General features: G+C 47.0%; 1 protein-coding gene across 1 annotated transcript; it reads right to left on the bottom strand.

Annotated features, from left to right (window-relative positions):
* Positions 1 to 8,658: 8,658 nt before the first annotated feature.
* Positions 8,659 to 15,106, bottom strand: LOC147602231 (ADP-ribosylation factor-like protein 13B). Its single transcript, XM_086752311.1, is given in 9 exon segments — positions 8,659 to 8,757; positions 8,760 to 8,918; positions 9,974 to 10,067; positions 10,920 to 11,122; positions 11,599 to 11,704; positions 12,281 to 12,530; positions 13,678 to 13,748; positions 14,613 to 14,756; positions 15,066 to 15,106. Coding segments are annotated over 8 exon segments (1,041 nt in total). The 5' UTR covers positions 14,672 to 14,756; positions 15,066 to 15,106.
* Positions 15,107 to 15,601: the final 495 nt, after the last annotated feature.

The raw sequence follows: 15,601 nt of genomic DNA on the forward strand, positions 1-15,601 counted from the left end.
CTCTTGCTGAGGTTTCTCTGTGGAGCAAACAATGGAGAATAACGCTGAGATGATGCGCATGTTTCTTTCTTGGTACGCACGCTGAGCTATGAAACACTCCAACTCATAAAAACCGTGCGGTCAAGTGCACAAAGATGCACAAGCTTTGAAAGTCCCTTGGTTATTCAGCTCAAACAACGCTCCTGCAAACAACAGCCGTTGTCCAGGTAAAGGCCTTTCACCGGCAAGCTCTGGGCAATTTTCCTTCCCCAGTTCCCATCCACAGCCTCCCTCCTAGGAGCATGTCACGAGTCTGGCTGCTTTCTTCTGCACCGCACTCCGTGTGAGGCTGTGCTTTGTCTGTTTGGCCAAACCACTGCTGAGAACACACCAATCTTTTGCCTCTCGCTGGACAGTGCTTGCTTCTCTCCTTCCCGCTCTGCCCTGCGCCACTCTCCCCCAGCCAGGAGGCTGGGAGGGGGTACAGCCAGGACAGCTGCCCCAATGGACCAGAGGGATATTCCATACCAGATGAGACTGTGCTCAGCAAACAGAGCTCAGGGAAAAGAGGAGGAGGGGAAACGTTTGTGGTTGTTGCGCTTGTCTGCACATGCAGTCAGGACGCATGCTGAGGCTCTGCTTGACAGAAGGTGGCTCAGCATCTACCCACTGATGGGCAGCAGTGACCGAATGGCTCTTTTTGTTCTGCTGGAGGACGCAGCTTTTGCTTTCCCCATTCAATGGCCACTATCTCTACCCACAAGTCTTCTCACCCTCCTCCTCTCTTCTCCCTCTCCAGCAAGTCCCTGGCTGTGTCTTTAGCTGTTGGCCAAGGTCAACCCACCACACTCCTTCTTGCTGCCCAAGGTGGGGCCAAGACAATGACAGCTTTGATCTGAGCACGTGAGAGCCATTCAGCCTCAGCTCATAGGCTCCTGTCCTCCGAGGTCCCATTTTGATCAGCAGCTGAAGCTAAAGAACCCCAACTGCATTCCTACCAGAGCAGCCGAGACGCAGACAGATGTTCTCTGCTGCCAGCTTGCCTCCATGAGCAGATTCACTGAGAGCAGGGATACTGGGAGTTACCAGAGACAGTTTGCTTTTTAAAAACAGACAAATTTTTTTTACCTCTTGTAAATGATAACTAACCTCAAGTTAAGGTCATTTCAGATGATGCAGAAAACGGAATCATTAAATAGGAAAACTTTCCAAAGTTGTCATCTTCCCAGTCGAGAGCAAGGAAAGTGGAAAAAACTAGGGGAACCATCCCTCACAGATCTATGTGGTACCTCATCACCTGGGATAACAACCCCTGCTCTTCTGAAGCTTCTGCCTTCACGGGTGCCTTTGCACGGCTCTGCCAGGGCTCCACGGCAGAAACAGGGCAGATTTGTTCCCCAGCAGAGACGGCAGATCCTGTTGAACTACTTAAACCCCGTTCTATGAGATTACCCGAGAAGAGCTTCTCCACAAGCGAGCTCCGTGTGTGCAGAACTGACCGGTCCCTGAAAAGGAGAGCAAGACGGTGACAAGGATCAAAACGGGGCTCCGCAGAAGGCACCGCACTGCCAAAAACCCTCCCGCGCAGGGGCGGACGCTGTCCCAGCCCACGGGTCAGCCCCGGCGGAGCTGGCTCGGAGAGCACGGCCGCGCAAGTTTCCAGCCCGTTCTGCCGAGCGGCGAAATGTAACGGCTCAGCGCGCAGCGCACGGACAGACCGGTCACAGCGCCGGCGCCTGGGCCGCCCCACGGAACCATTTCCCGCCCCTGCCCCCGGCTGCGTGTCGTGGGGGCGGCCCCGCTTCAGCTCCGGCCCTCTCCCGCGGCACCTCCCGACCCCCCGCGGGGCTTGTGGCGCTTTTTGGGCAAACGGGGCCGGGCCGCGCAGCCGGCCGCCTCCCAGCAGCACCGCCAGCAGCGCCAGCAGCAGCTGCCGGCACCAGGCACTCACCGCCGCAGCTCCGCACCGGCCGGCCGCGCGCTCAGGGCTGCCAGCGCGACCGGTGTTGCCCCGGGCGACGGGAGAACGCGGCCGAGCGCGGCGGGCGAGGGGAGTTCGAGGCGGCGGTGGCGGCGGCGTTCCATTTCGGCTTCGCCGCGCCGAACGCGGCGCGCCCGCTCCGGGATCACTGCCCGGAGCCCCGCTCATGCTGAGCCGCTCACTGGTCGAAGCCGAGATGTCCGAGGCACCGGCGACGCGTAACCAGGCCGGTAACCCCTGGCCACCGCTAAGCGGAGGCTGTCATGGACCGGCCGCTCGGCAACAGCGGAACCCGAGGGCGCACAGGCGAGGGCAAGCCCGCGGCTAGCCAATAGGAGGTTACCACCCCGCGGAGGACCAGCCAATCAGCTGTAAGGGGGCGAGGCCAGAACGCCCGCCCCTCCCGGTCCCGCTGTCCGAAGGGAAGCACAGGCGCCACCCCTCAGGCGTGCGCGGGGGCGTGGCCTGTCCGCGCAGGTGCGCGTCCGTCCGCGGTGGGCGCTGTCCCGCTCGCTGTGCGCGGCGCCGCGGTAGTAGTGCTGCAGCACGGGCCCTCCATGGGCCACAGCCTCTTTCAGGCATCCGCCTGCCCCAGTGTGGGGTCCTCCCCGGGCTGCAAGGGGACAACCGGCCTCACCACGGGCTGCACCACGGGCTGCGGGGGAATCTTGGCCGGGACCCGCGTTACTCCTCCCCCTCCTTCTTCACTGACCTTGGCACCTGCAGCCGTTCCTCTCACCAGAAATTCCCCACGATCAGGCTCGGGCAGACGCCTCCTAGGGTCTCTTCACATCCCATCTCCTCTCCACTTCTTGCAGCCAGGCCGGGCCCAGTCGGCCGCCCAGAGGGAGGCCAGGGGGTGAGGGCCGCAAGGCCCACAAGGCTTGCGTCTCCCCGTCTTTGCCCACGCTCAGCATCCTCACATGTTGTTATTTTTTTCTTTCCTGTTCTTCCCCTTCTTAAATACACGGTGGCAGAGGCTTTGGCAGGGAACATTCTGTCACCAGCTGGCTCGGCCCTGGCCAGCAGCAGGTCTGCCCTGGGCCGGGCCCAGTCCACTGGACAAAAGGGAAACAACTTGTTACAGAAGCTGCCACCGTAGCCTCCCTCGCTCGATAAACCCAGGACAATTCTATAGGAAGCTGACAGACAGTTTGGCAAAGTTCCTGGGTAGCATGCTGAAGCAACAGTACAAAGTTTTCAACTCAAAGACTGGAATATCTTAGTGGAACAAATACTGTTCGAATTTTATTCAAAAAAAAAAAAAAAAACAAACCTGTGCTGCTTGCTTTGTTAGTGTCCATCAGTCTTTTCTAATGTGACATCATTCTATCCAAAAAGAACTGTTCTGAGGAAGTCTGCTGGTTTCTACTGGAGAAGAAAATGGTCAGGAGAACACTCCTGGCAACCTGATTTGAAAAGTCCTCTGAAACAGCCAAGCTGAGAAACCTATTTTGAAGTGACAGACAGGCCTCCAGAGGACAGAGTTACAGATCTTGGGGTCTCAGGGAAAGGATAATCACCACAGCCTTTCTCAAGCTCACACAGAAGGTGGAAGAGAACGTGGGCTTAGAGCCTCTTGCACAGGGGCTTCTCGGCCCCGCTGGTGGCCAGTGGCCAGCGGGGTGACTGATGTGCTTGAGGATGGCCAGTACCACTTGCCTCGTGGCCCTCTCTGCGGATGCCGTGCTGTTTCCATCTTGATCCTCATCAGCAGGGCTCACAAGGGGGCCATGAGAAAGCTGGCATCTTGTAAAGCTGGCGGTAACACAGCTAAAGACAGCAAGATCCAGATTGCACACATCCACTTTTATGCAACCCCCTCCCTCCACTTCCTGGTGTGTTGGTGTGAAGTTAAAATGATGAAATCTTGAGAATAATCAAATCAAACTGACTGTGTTGTGCTACTAGAATACAACGAAAGTATTCCCGTCCTGACGGTCACACACAAATGGTTTCATCCTCACACGGAACTAGCAGATTTGGAACATTCCTCTCCACCCATTCCAAACATCCCATTCTTACGACGGATTTCCCCCCCCCCCCCCCACATAGACCCTTCACAAATCTCAGGTAATAATTTCATTTGGATTGATAGGGTAGGTATTTATTTGTGTAACACACTGCTCTCAGGGGGACCTGGCAAAGATTTCTCATGCCAAAGTGCTGAATATAAACATTGCATTGCTTTGCTAGCTACCAAAATCTGTTGGTAATACCATGGGATGGAGGACTGGGGTGTAGCAGGAGATCAAGGAATGCTTCTTCCAGAATCCCTTTGAAAGAGGGTTTCCATCCTTGCTGTAAGCAGGCGGCATAACGCTGTGGGGTAACGTTCGCAGACTGGTGGGTGTTGCACGGCAGAACTTGCAGCTTCGCAACAAGGCTCCGAGCGGGGCTGGGCTGCACGTGCACGGGAAGGGCTGCGAGCGGGGCTGCACGTGCACAGGAAGGTCCGCGGCGATTTGCGCGCGAGGCGCGGATAGGTCCGTGGGCGCAGGGGGCGGGTGTGTTCGCGTGCGCAGGGGGTGTTCGGGTAGATAATGCTGTGTTGCGCAGCATTAAATTGAAAGCTTGGCTCAACGGCAGCCGTGTGACGCCTTGCTTTCCCCGCAGCGGGGCTCCGGTGCATCGTGGGGCAGACAGCCGGACAGAGAGCCGGCATAACGCTGTCCTCGCAAGCAAGAGACCCATGGCTGTCTCCCAGGGAAGAGGAAAAGCATTTAAATAGGCACAGATGCAATTGTAACCGTCGTTGTTTATGTGTCACTTCTCTGTGATTTTTAACATGCAAAACTAACACATGACATGGAAGTATTCTGTAAGTCCTTAAAAATCTGGGGCTTCTTTTGTTTTCAAGATGGCATTTTAGTCTTATCGAGATGAAAAAGCGCAGGAGCTTATCTGCTGCTCTGCATAGCTTCTAGCGGCCTTCCAGTACCTCAAGGGGGCCTACAGGGAAGATGGGGAGAAACTCTTCAGCAGGGCCTGTTGTGACGGGACAAGGGGTAATGGTTTCAAAGCAGAGGGAGGTAGATTCAGATGAGATATCAGGACACAATTTTTGACACTGAGGGTGGTGGAGCACTGGAACAGGTTGGCCAGAGCGGTGGTGGATGCCCCATCCCTGGAAACGTTCAAGGCCAGGTTGCAGGGGCCTCTGACCAACCTGATCTGGTGGGAGATGTCCCTGCTCCTTGCAGGGGGGTTGGACTGGATGACCTTCAAAGGCCCCTTCCAGCCCTAACAGTTCTATGATTCGCTACCAGTTAATGCAGTTTTCCATCAGAGCTGATGACTGAATTAGTGCAAAACTGTCACTGTGTGCAATTTTCCGGGACGTTGTAGTAGACTACACACGATTCAGCTCTGTTTTCTCAACTGAATTTCTACCTATGCCCAACTCAGGTAACAAAACAAAGAAAACCACACATGGGAAGATTTCAGATGATTCAAAATAGCACGTATTGGTAGAAAACGTATTTCTCTTAAACTTCCCTGTCTAACTTCCTCCCCCTTCACATTGCCAGAAATAGGAAGTCTGCGTCTGGTCATGTCATCCCTCAGGAGAGGAATTGCTGCTGTAAGAGAAATGGAAGAGTCAAACATCCTCTGCTTGTATGCATTTGACCATCAGCGTTCTCATGCTTTCTAGGTATCATTTTATTGGCCGTAGGTACGTCTGTCCACTCAAACTTTCAACTAATTCTATAAAAAGTTAGAAAAACAGACTCCATAGTTGTTGCATGACCTTCCTATGTTCACCCCATCATACGTGAATCCTACCAAATGCTTTAGAACCATTGATGAGCTGCAAAAATACCAAGCACTGCGCAGCACCTGGAGAAAGGTCTTGGTGAGCACATACGGTCCAGGATCATGGCATCCTGAAGGTATTTTTCTTCAGGTTTACAGCTGTGTATTTGCACAAGTGAACCCACTGCGTGTTCAATACCATGTTCACATGAGCATCCATGGACACACAGACCTTTCCTGATTTCACGCTAAGTCCTGAAGAAGAGCTGGTGATGTGAGAAGTGAATCACAAAGTCTGAACAACTAGGATAGAACAAACTCCATTTTAATGGTCATAACATCATTTGGCAAAAGCTAACACTGTCATTTTAAAAAACATCTCTGAATTTTTTTTTTTGTAAATTTTTTAAAATGCTGTTTGAGAACCAGTTATGCAATAACATTGTGGGAATCACTGCTGGGTCTTTGGCACAGAGTCTGCGGGAGAGGTTTTCCATAGAAATCTGTGGAAGAAATGTCAGAGAAGAAAAACACATTAATCTCTGTAGACTTACCATCTACCTTGCTTCCAGGCCATTGAAATAAGGAAAATTCTTGCTTCCTGAATGAAAGTCAGGTAGCCTAGAAGTTTAGAGCGAATTCCGACAAGCAACTTTCAGACAGTGCTATTGAATGTCGGGAGGTATATTGACCAAAACAGGTTTAACTCCATTTTGTTCTACGTGCATCAGCGTTTGCAAGATCAAGCTCAATGGTAATCTGTAAACATCGCTAACAATAGGAAATGAGACATCCAAAGTGTACAAACAAGAACTGAAAAAAGGAAGTAGCAACATTGGAATGTTGCTGTAGTCAAGTCAGCATTGCAATACAGTTGTAAGTGACAGTAACGCAATGCAGCATCCAGAATTTTGGGACAACTGATGCATGGCAATGCAAGGAGTCAGCTTACACACGGCAAATGTATCCGGAGGTGGCCTGTGGTTCTCAGAACGACAGAAATACACCAGGCCCATCGGGCTTCAGTCTTGTGAAGTGATGAGCACTGGTCAGTGAGAGCAGATCATCAGGTCCATGTGGAAACAAACAGGCAGCTTCATGCAGAACCAGCCTGGATGTGGAAGTGCCACTACGGATCCCAAATTAATAAGCCCTGCTGGATCTCTGCAGTCCTGCTTGGGTGTGTCTGAGGACCTCAGACTTCTTCCAGTGTGCAGGTAACCCAGCTCCTGTCCCCACTGCATCAGATGACGATGAACTGTCTACAGATGGACAGTGGAAATACACTCTGCCATTTTTATTTTGAATGCAAGATGTATTTGGACAGATTGGCCCTTGAAAATATTCCAATTTTTAATCACTTTTTCATCAGTGACTAGTCAAGTTTCTGACTCGCTTTTGTGAAAGCAATGACATCTTTCCCCACAGAGCAGAGCAAATCAGTACTGCTGGAAGTCCATACCATGAAGTGGGAAAAGGTATCAAAGAGTTCCTGGAGAGTAAGGTTTAGTAGCCGGTCTCTGTAGGAAGACCATTCCTGTTCCATCATTCCCAAATGTTTAAACGACGAATAACCACCAATTGAGACATCAGTTCTTGTTTGTTAGTACACCTACCCGGTAGAAGAGCTGCTGCTGGTATACAATTTAGGGACCCACTGTCCTCTGTGTTGAAAGGTGTTACTTTGTGGTGTCTTTTGAATTTGGGGATTTTAATTTTTCTCTTCCTGTTACCTATACCAAACAGAAATAAAGCATTACCTATCATCCAGTTCTATTCAGAGAATCTCTTACGTCATCTTTTAATACCATTGAACTGCTGGAAGTCCATACCATGAAGTGGGAAAAAGTACCAAAGAGTTCCTAGAGAGTTTTAGTAGCCTGTCTCTGTAGGAAGACCATTCTTGTTCCATCATTCCCAAATGAATGTTTTAAACGACGAATAACCACCAATTGAGACATCAGTTCTTGTTTGTTAGTACACGTACCCCGTAGAAGTGCTGGTGCTGGTGCTGGTGTAGGGTTTGGGGAACCAGTGTCCTCTGTGTTGACAGGTGTTACTTTGTGGTGCCTTTTGAAATTGGGGATTTTAATTTTTCTCTTCCTGTTACCTATACCAAAGAGAAATAAAGCATTACGTATCATCCAGTTCTACTCAGAGAATCTCTTACCTCATCTTTTAATACCATTGAACTGCTCAAAGTCCATACCATGAAGTGGGAAAAAGTACCAAAGAGTTCCTAGAGAGTTTTAGTAGCCTGTCTCTGTAGGAAGACCATTCCTGTTCCATCATTCCCAAATGAATGTTTTAAACGACGAATAACCACCAATTGAGACATCAGTTCTTGTTTGTTAGTACACGTACCCCGTAGAAGTGCTGGTGCTGGTGTAGGATTTGGGGAACCAGTGTCCTCTGTGTTGACAGGTGTTACTTTGTGGTGCCTTTTGAAATTGGGGATTTTAATTTTTCTCTTCCTGTTACCTATACCAAACAGAAATAAAGCATTATCTATCATCCAGTTCTACTCAGAGAATCTCTTACCTCATCTTTTAATACCACTGTTGGGATGAGCTACATCAGCATTTTCTGTTTGAACTTAAACACAAATTTGTGTGAAATGTAAAATTTACAGAACATTTTGCTAGAGCAAATAAACCATAAGCATAAAATAGATACAAACTCTATGGTTGAATAAAGAAATTCAACGTAGCCTGGTACTGATGGAAAGTGTACCCCACACTTGATGATGTTCCAAAGGAACCCAGTTTCAGCTACACTACCAGTCACACCGACAAACACACACTTGGTCAAAGCTGATTTTCCAAGACAATCACCTGATGCTGCTTTTTTATGATTTCTGTGGATGACATTGATGTGCGGCATCATGAAAAAAAAGTCAGACATAGGGAAGAACTCTATCAAGAATAACATTAAATGAGACATTAAAAGGAACCAGTTTTATCTGAGACAAGGCCTTTTGAGGCTTCACGCTCGGCCTCTTCTTCGTGCTGCAAAAGCTGCGTAGTTGTAGAATTGCTAGTCATAAAATTTCTCGTTTACCATCATTTGTCTTTTGGCTACTGCTACTTGAGGAGGTCGGGGCATCCATTTGTTCCTGCTCTGCTTCAGCTTTCAGGAGAACTGCAGCCTTCTCAGTCTCCAACTTTGGCTGCTCCTTTTCCTTTTCAATTTGTTTTCCATACTAACAAAAAGTATAAGATGTTTTTAGTAAGTCCTAATGCTGAAAACTCACTAATAAGACAGGGAGTTTATTTTTAAAATCCAAATATTCCTAAAATATTGTTCAGTCCCTCATCTAGCATAGAAAATATTTTCAAATAGGTGAAGAAATTATATTTCCAGTATCTTGTCCAGAGGAAGAAAATACAATTAAGAAAACAAAGAATTAACAGCAAAATAAATTATCTTTAGGTTCATAGCCTCTATTCTTGCTTTCTTTCGAGGCATATGACCAAAAAAACATGCTAGCTATATAAACAGCATCAACAGTCCCGAGCAAAAGGTTAGAAAACTCCTAATTTCTTCAATTATCCCTTTTTTTTTTTAAAAAAAAAAGTGATTTAGTTAAAGTATCCAGAAGGTGCTACCATGATTTGGACAAATACCCCTTGTGTCATACAGACTGAATGCCAGGCTGTTTCCCAGGTGCTAGATCACCAAATCACCATCTCTGCAATACTCCCAGCTGGACCCTTCTCTTCTACTCTGTATGTTATTATAAAGTGTGTTACTGTGCATGGAGCTGACTTTACAAGAGAGAGGGATACGGGTGCTTTTGTCCTGGAGAGAAGCAAATGTTGGAATTACTTAATGGAAAAGTCTGGGGATTAGAGTGTTTCTTGAGATGATGTTCTCTCAAGTCAATCGAATAAAAAAATACGGTACAATAAAAAAGAACACTTTGCAAGAAATTCATACACTTGGAATATTTTCCACTCCTGAATATCCCAGAGTTTAATTAGGAAATGTGTTGAGTCATCTCTTTACAATGCCTTGATGTTACTGTGTCTACAAAAATTTTTGTCCCCAAATCAATACGAGGGGATTTTCTTAACGTGAAAGCTTTGATTCAACGCACACAAAACCAGACTGCCAAGATGAGGGAGAAATAAATAAAATAATGCTGTGCAGACAGACATAGGACAATTCTTGCAATCGAACCATTTTTCTCATTACCTCTCAGACATGTGTTACTGGTAGGTCTAAAAGGATCCAGATTTCCACATCTTCTCCTACCTCAGAGATGACAGCAGATAGATGCTGGAAGGGGTTTCCACAGTTCTCAGGCTCAGGGCTGTCCTCGTCAGATACACGTCCTTCTTCTCTTGCCCTTGGTTGTTGTTGTTGAGTTTATGTAGTTGGTTTAGTGTTTGGGGGGTTTGTTTGTCGGGTTTTTTTGGGGGGGGGAATGGGCATGGAAAGGAAGGGAGATGAACAAAGAGTTATGAAGAAGCCAAGCCATAAATTTTACACAGTAGAGAACACTTATTAGGTCATCTAATTCATTCTCCAGTTTATGCCAGTTGATTTTTACAAGATGCTTCTGGATTTTGAAAAACATTCTCCAAAAATGAAGAGGACAGGCTCACATCACTGAAGCACAAGTATCTGCCGTGGCAGAGGTAGAAACACGTGCTGCTGTGTGCCTGAGTGTTCATCAGCACTTCAAGAATTGGAAGCAATTTCTGGAGATGTGACAGAATACATCTGCAACTGGATAGCCTGCAGTTGATGGAGCACAGTGTTGAATCACGTTTGGCATCTAGTCTTTGATATTCACATGTGGGTTACAAAGTCTAACTTCCGTGAATCAAAGCTGATGTTAGAACACACTTGGAGGGAACAAGATTAAATGACAGGATTTCTTGCTTAGGTTAGCCTCCTGTCAAGTTCTATTAGCAAGGCCCAGTTTGTTCCACAACCACCTTGCCATTCTCATTCAGGGTGCATTTCCAGCACAGAGCCAACAGAATAAAGGGGATGAGCCAGGCAAAAAAAAAGTTTCTGTAGGTCTTAAAGAAAGGCTCTAGCACTCAGGTCTGTACTTTTAATAGGGAGACTCTTGGGTTGTCAGCTTTAAATCCTTGATAGCTTGGTTCTCACAAGGTCTGTGTACAGGAATGAATCCAGTCTCTGAGAGAAAGGGAAATAGCAGAGGGCGGAAAGATGACAGAGGGAATACCTTTCTTCTCGTATCTTTCTCACTCGCTCAGCCCGTTCTCGTTTCATCTGTTCTTCATAGGCTTTTTGTTCGCTGGTGTCTCTTTGGATGCGCTCTTCTAAGTCCTCAAAATGATTTGCTATGATCCCCAGAAGCCAACAGAAACCTTTTCTAAGTGTTTCATCCATTTTCTTCTGACAGCTAATGATAGTTGAGCAAGGTTCCTATCAACAGAAGGAGAAGGAGGGGAAAATCATTTGCAGTTCAGATCACATTCCTTGGCTGAAAACGAGAAATGAGCCAAACAACTGCTGTTGACTGTGAAGCCTGCAAAAGACTTACAAGTATGGGAAATAAATTTGCATGTAGTTATTTTACACATTTAGGTGCTTTTTGGAATACTAAACTTGCTGTCCAAGTAAACAAGTTTTAAACCACATCAGTAATTATTTTTTTTTACATGGTTTCAGAGTGGACCAGCAGGTACGCTTTGAGAACCGTGTTAGAAAGATTTCTTCAACGGATCCATAGGCAGACCGTCAAGGTGAACAGTCCAATTGCTTGCAAAACAGTAGATGTACTGTGTCGTGGCTGGGATTGCAGGGTTCCAGTTTCGGTTTTACACTCTGTGGCACAATCCCCACCTTCTTGCAAGCATCACCTACCTATTAGAAAATGAAGCATCTTAAAACAGACTTACAATTTGACACAGACACTTGTGTTCATTAGCAAGCTTTTCCAGAGATAAGACTTCGATGATATCTGCTTCTGGCAGAGCTTCTTCTCTGTCCTGCTTATTTGCCAGCCTAAAGAAAAGATGAAAAGAAACAACTTAGCACCCTGACGTGAGAGATTCTCACATCTCCAAAAGCTACATTTTTGAGAAATGGAGGAAGAGGGGGAAGGAGGAGAAAGTCAAGATCAAATGCCTACTTCCAGCTTTAATTCTACTTAATAAACATGTTAGTCCATGCACTGTATTCAGCAGATACTAATAGTCAGTCATTTCTAAGCATCCCTCGGCAAAGCAATTCCGTTTTACACCTAAGAAGGCAGATGGAAAAGATTGTACTGTTCTGCACCTAGAGCTACGCAGCCCCATCTGGTGGAGTCCGGGAATGCAAGCTCAGAACTTTGCAACTTCCCAAACCGTGTGCATTTCCCCACAGAACACTGCTTCACGATCACCTCGGCTCTGCCTGCTCTCCAGAACTTCTCTCCAGTGCCAAACAACTTGATTTGTCATGTTTTGAACTTGCTCTTCATAAGTAACTTTCTACTTACGTTTGTACTAGACAGAAACACTGCTTGAGAAGGTGTACTGAAGGGCAACATTTACCACACTTCAGGCTGTCAGGAGAACATTTCAGAACATTACTTACACTAACATGGGTTTTCCTGATATCTTAGGGCTGTTTAAAACCTCTCTCATGGCTTCTCTGGTTTCTCCCATTCTTGCCACGTCGCTGGAATCCACCACAAATATTACACCGTGGGACTCGGCATAGTAATTTCTCCAGATGTCGCGAATTTCTTTTCCGCCTCCTAAATCAAAGATGGTGACTTCAAAGCGTCCCTGTTTCAGGTTAACCTTGGAAAACCCAACGGTTGGAGCCACGTCTTCAGGAGACTCTGTCAGAGTTCACAGAAAAAATCCTTCAGTCAAAAGTGTCCTGAGTTATTTCAACAGCATTTTACATTGTGATTTGTGTAGCAAAATTCCAGTTTTAAAAACATGGAGCAAACCTGTTCAGTGACAGCATATTGGTAACCACCTCTTTTTTTACATTAAGACTTTCCCCTCTCCTCGGGGAATTTCAAATGAAAGCATTGGTCTCTCAACCAGAGTATTTTATATCATTTCACTAATTCAAAGTAATTCTGAATTTAAATGTGGTCTACAGCCTTCAGAGTTTTTGTCCTACACTTTCTTTCACTTCAGGCAACTGATGGAGACAGTCGGCTTCCTTTTAGTGACAATGTTCCTTCAGCTCTTTACTGAGCTACTGAAAAAACCTTCCTCTACTCCCAAAATACACTCTGATGCTCATGAAATTTAAACAAGAACCCAGAACAGATTTTGTTGCCATTTAGCATTCAGCGCAGTTAATAAGACAGGGGTCAACTCAAGGTACAGAAGCATCAAGGGACTCATCATTGGGTCTCGGTGTTCCCCAGATAATTCAGCACCTCTATGCGCCAATTTTTTCCTGTCTCAGTGGAGTAAGGGCCGTAATGCTGCCTGGTGCAACGCCTGAAGAGGCAGCTCTCTCCAGAGTATCTACCTGGCCTCCACACCATCCTATTACCTTTGGCAAAGACGTAGCAGAATGGTAGCCATTTGGTTGAACTACCACGGGTTTGGTCTACGGGAGCTCAACATGATGGTAGGTGCAGTGGCCAACAAGCAAATGCAGAGCTTGCTCTGCTGCTTCTCCTGAGCATTAAGCACGTGATTGGCAGCACCGACCTTTACAGTCACCGCAGTGTGACTTGCCTGATATCAAAAATCAGAATCTTGATCTTACAAAGGTAAGACTCCTTCATTTTTCTCTCATCTGCAGCTCTTCACACAATGGGGCCGGTGACCTGCTCACTTTGGCAACCACCCTTGTCCTACTTTGGGGGGTACCATTACCAGAATTGTCTTTCCACAGTATGGGAGGGAGAGATAAATGAAGAGACGAAGAAACATTTTTAGATTAAAAGGATGGAAAATTAGTAATTACACTCTCTCTTTCAATGCTCCACTGAGGTGATAAACCAATTAATGGCTTACCTCCTTGAATTCCTCGGGTGATAGCAGTTTTGCCAGCATTATCCAGACCCACCATTAACAGAGTCACCTTCCTTCATAAGGAGTAAAAAAGCAAGAAACACATTTCAAACATTTTTCCTCTAGCTAGACATCACTTCTTTCATTCATACACGCCTAGCAAATTTACCACTAAGGAGCAGGAAGAATAGGGATCAAAATACACCATTGTAACAACGCCTGCTGCTTGGTATCTGCTGTTCAAGGTGTCCAACTCTCAGATTAGACAGAACAGCAGAAGAAGGTATGAAATGAGAAGTCTAAGATTGTGCTCCAAGTTTCACAGGAGACACGGATTTTGCTTTCAACCTGTATTTGCCTGCTGAAAGTTAGTTTCACGGTACTGCCAATTTTATCCTTTTCTTTTGGTGTGGTCATGGTCTCAAACAATTTCCGTCATTTCTTTCCCACTCCCCTGTATTTTCACTGTCACTCTGCTTCAAAGTCGTGCCTCTACTCAAAACTCATTTCAGTACACAACACTTGTGTAGACAACAGCAGATGCTGTCAACAAGCGGCACGGGTACTCATTGTGCCTTGGTTTCAAGCAGGAGCAATCTGCACTGCAAATGTGCAAACCAGTGCTGTTGAGCACATACAACATTTTAGGAAACAGCATCATCCCATAACGCTCAACTTGAGCAAACAGTATGTGAAGGCCAAGTATTTTGAAGTTTATACGTTGCAGAAGTCAGAAACAACACCTGAATTAACTTTTTAAGTTCAGAAGATGTCTTGATTCTCTCTTGGAGAAAAAAAAAAAAATGCAGGTTTTTGTCTCAGAATTAAAAAATGGGAAATCATGTTATACAGCTAAGACAGCAAAACATAGGTGAGAGGACATGAAATACAGTTTGGGAAGGTCAGCACAGAAGTGTAAAATACTTTCATGCGTTTACCTGACGGGTTCCTGGCGTCGTTTTAACCAGTTCCAGCAGCTGGCCAATAGCCTGAACATCCCTCTTTGTTAGCCAGTCAGAGCCAAGAAGGCTACAGAAACGATGGGGACAGGCCAGGGGAACACAAGAAGACTGGGAGAGAGACTTCAGGATAAAACAAAACAAAACAAAAATGCATAGTTAGCCCCAGTGTATAAGCAAGGCAAGCCATTTCCCTAGCAGCAGCCTGTTTATTCAGAGTGTGTCGTATTCAGTCAGCCCCAGGACAGTCTCATGGTGTCTTTCCCTTTTCCATCCTCTCACTCTTCATCTGCCCCCATTTTACGTATCTGGGCAGCAACAACACGGCACTCTTCCAAAATAAGAAGGCAAGACCACTGCACATAAGGAAACCTGCAAGTTAAAGCAGGAACATACAGGAAGCTCTGAAATCCCAGGGCTTGCCTCACTGACACAAACAGATCCACAACAAGGAAACTGGGTTCTCTGGGTTCCTCTTGCTGAGGTTTCTCTGTGGAGCAAACAATGGAGAATAACGCTGAGATGATGCGCATGTTTCTTTCTTGGTACGCACGCTGAGCTATGAAACACTCCAACTCATAAAAACCGTGCGGTCAAGCGCACAAAGATGCACAAGCTTTGAAAGTCCCTTGGTTATTCAGCTCAAACAACGCTCCTGCAAACAACAGCCGTTGTCCAGGTAAAGGCCTTTCACCGGCAAGCTCTGGGCAATTTTCCTTCCCCAGTTCCCATCCACAGCCTCCCTCCTAGGAGCATGTCACGAGTCTGGCTGCTTTCTTCTGCACCGCACTCCGTGTGAGGCTGTGCTTTGTCTGTTTGGCCAAACCACTGCTGAGAACACACCAATCTTTTGCCTCTCGCTGGACAGTGCTTGCTTCTCTCCTTCCCGCTCTGCCCTGCGCCACTCTCCCCCAGCCAGGAGGCTGGGAGGGGGTACAGCCAGGACAGCTGCCCCAATGGACCAGAGG

Source organism: Chlamydotis macqueenii, chromosome 1 (genome assembly GCF_036417535.1).
Source record: "Chlamydotis macqueenii isolate bChlMac1 chromosome 1, bChlMac1.mat, whole genome shotgun sequence".
NCBI lineage: Eukaryota > Metazoa > Chordata > Aves > Otidiformes > Otididae > Chlamydotis > Chlamydotis macqueenii.